Source organism: Vicia villosa, linkage group LG7 (genome assembly GCF_029867415.1).
Source record: "Vicia villosa cultivar HV-30 ecotype Madison, WI linkage group LG7, Vvil1.0, whole genome shotgun sequence".
NCBI classification, from domain to species: Eukaryota; Viridiplantae; Streptophyta; class Magnoliopsida; order Fabales; family Fabaceae; genus Vicia; species Vicia villosa.
The window spans coordinates 23,218,817-23,221,092 of NC_081186.1; the positions used below are offsets into that span (position 1 = coordinate 23,218,817).

The 2,276-nt window shown below is 29.6% G+C and overlaps 1 protein-coding gene across 1 annotated transcript; it reads right to left on the reverse strand.

The window, feature by feature from the left end:
• On the reverse strand, window positions 1–1,986 carry LOC131617030 (transcription factor PRE6-like). The gene is made up of 2 exons (XM_058888419.1): window positions 1,471–1,986; window positions 1–309 (listed from the first exon to the last, which is right to left on the reverse strand). Exons 1-2 carry the CDS (start codon window positions 1,594–1,596, stop codon window positions 157–159), a joined length of 279 nt encoding a protein of 92 aa, XP_058744402.1. The 5' UTR covers window positions 1,597–1,986; the 3' UTR covers window positions 1–156.
• Between the last annotated feature and the right edge of the window lie 290 nt (window positions 1,987–2,276).

Genomic DNA, 2,276 nt, shown 5'->3' on the forward strand with positions numbered 1-2,276 from the left:
TTAGGAATTAATTCATTATATTAATAATAGTTATATAATGATAGTTGTTACAAAATGTCGAAAGGGTGAGGATATAAATATAAAGTACAAGCTAGCTAGTGAGACATTTTAAAAGACATGTACTCAACACAAACACTAATTTATTAGACATGTTGATCACATAAGTAAGCTCCTAATGATAGCTGCTTGAGGAGTGTTAGGGTCTATGGTGTCCAAAAGTTGTGATAATCGGTCACTTAAATCATCAACCTCTCTATGCAAGTTTTTGATGTAATTGCAAGTCTCTTGCAACACTTTAGCAGCTGAAACCTATATTACAAACAAACACAAAAAAACATAAGCCAATTAATGTTGTTGGAGTTTTTTTTTTTTTAATATCCACACATTTTGATCTGCTAGGGTTATTTACTAGACAATGATATATGCATGGCAAGTGGGAATGTTCTAGTCCCACAGCCTTAGAAATCTGTGGGTTAAGGGCACAAGACTGATGACTTATCTAGCAAAGACAACCAAAGCCACATAATTTATGTGTGTAGTGTGTCATATGCATGCATGTGACTCCCTTGTATTATAATTAAATCTTGTTTAAACAGCTTTCTAGGAACACAACAAATTTAAGATGCTTTAATTAGATTAGTTCTTGTCCAAATCAAAAACTTTAGAACACAACAAACTTAAGATACTTTAATTAGATTAGTTTGTCAAAATCAAAATTTTTAGATTAGGTATAGAATAATTTATATTTATATTTTTTGTACATATTCAATAGCCAAAATTTAAGTTATATTCCAGTAAAATATCTAGGTTAGTGAGAGAGGCTCTCAACTAACTTGAGACTCTTGAATTAAAGGATAAAAGGAGTTGAGGGTCCTCAATTAAATTTTGACAAAAGTGTAAATATATAATAATAATTAATTTAAAATAATTTATATTTAAAAAAATATTTTGATTTAGAGGCTGCGAGTCAAAAGGTACATAGCATTTTGAATAATTCATTAATTTAATTTTTACTTAATTACAATTTTATTTCATATTTTAGTTTGTTTATCTAATTAGTCTCTCTATTTTAATATCAAACAATTTTTGTCTATTTTTTAAATATATTTTTGCACTTAAAATTCATGAAGTGTTTTCACTTATTTTGTTTAAAAGTTTTGTATGGACTAAAAAAAATTTAATTAGGCCTTTAATTGTAATCTTGCAATATATATCATTAATTTACTCTCTAAAACAAAAATATTTTAAAATCTATTTCAATAGTTAAAAGATCTTAAATCAAGTAGATCAATATAGTTCTTGAAAATGTTATGTAGAAATTTATATATAAAATTAAATTAAACTTTATTTTAAATTTTATCAATTATAAGTATTAAAATGACTAAGCTCATTGAAACTAAACACACAGTTGCAAGGTGTGTTCTTACAATTATGTGTGAGAATATATAAAAAAGAAAAGAAGATGAATACCTTGTTGGAACGCCTTGCAAGTTCAGGGATAAGTTGTTGCAACTTGGTGATGAGATCATTAATTTGATCATCAGAGATTTCAGTGGAAACACCAGATTGTCTCGAATGAGATCTTCTGCTAGACATAGTTAAGGAGGTGTAAGTGTGTCAGAAATATATTTTGTTGTTTAAATGTAAGTGAAAGAGCCTAGAGAATGTGGCTGAAAAAGAGGAAACAAAAGCAACCTAGATACTAAACTAGGTTGATACTATATAGGTCTAGGAAGCTCTTATTTAAAGAGAAGATAGAAAAAAAATTAATGAAAATTAATTATTTAGTTTATGGGGTGAGACAAGTGATGGAGAAGAGAGAGAAAAGGGTGGCCATGAAAGAGAGATTAGGTTAGTTTGATATAAGAGAATGTTGTTGTCAGTTGGTGTTGGGAGTTGAGGAGGAAAAGTGTTTGAAATAGGTATTAGGTTAGGGTAGGGATGTTATTAAATAGGGATATTTTGTATGAGGGAGACAAGTAGATGGAAGAGGAATGGGAGATATACTCCATACTGTCCTTTATGCATATGTCCCCATTGGGTGTGCATGTATATCTCTCCCCCCAACTGCCTTGGGGACCTCTATGTGTCAGTCTCAGCATACAGGCCCATGATATCTTATTACTTCCTTGTCATTTTTATTATTTCAAATGGATCCATTGCCTTTTTTTTTGGTTAAGTTCAATATTACTTCAATGTTTAGTATGAGTATCAATGAACTATTGAAACATAGGAGTGAAGGAGGAAGAATTGGAGTGAAAATTGTTTGTGCATAT

Bases quoted from the DNA above. Each gene is read 5' to 3' on its own strand.
- LOC131617030 (XM_058888419.1), bottom strand. From the start codon at position 1,596: ATGTCTAGCAGAAGATCTCATTCGAGACAATCTGGTGTTTCCACTGAA. The intron at 310-1,470 runs GTATTCATCTTC...TTTGTAATATAG, and splicing joins TTGCAAGGCGTTCCAACAAG to GTTTCAGCTGCTAAAGTGTT.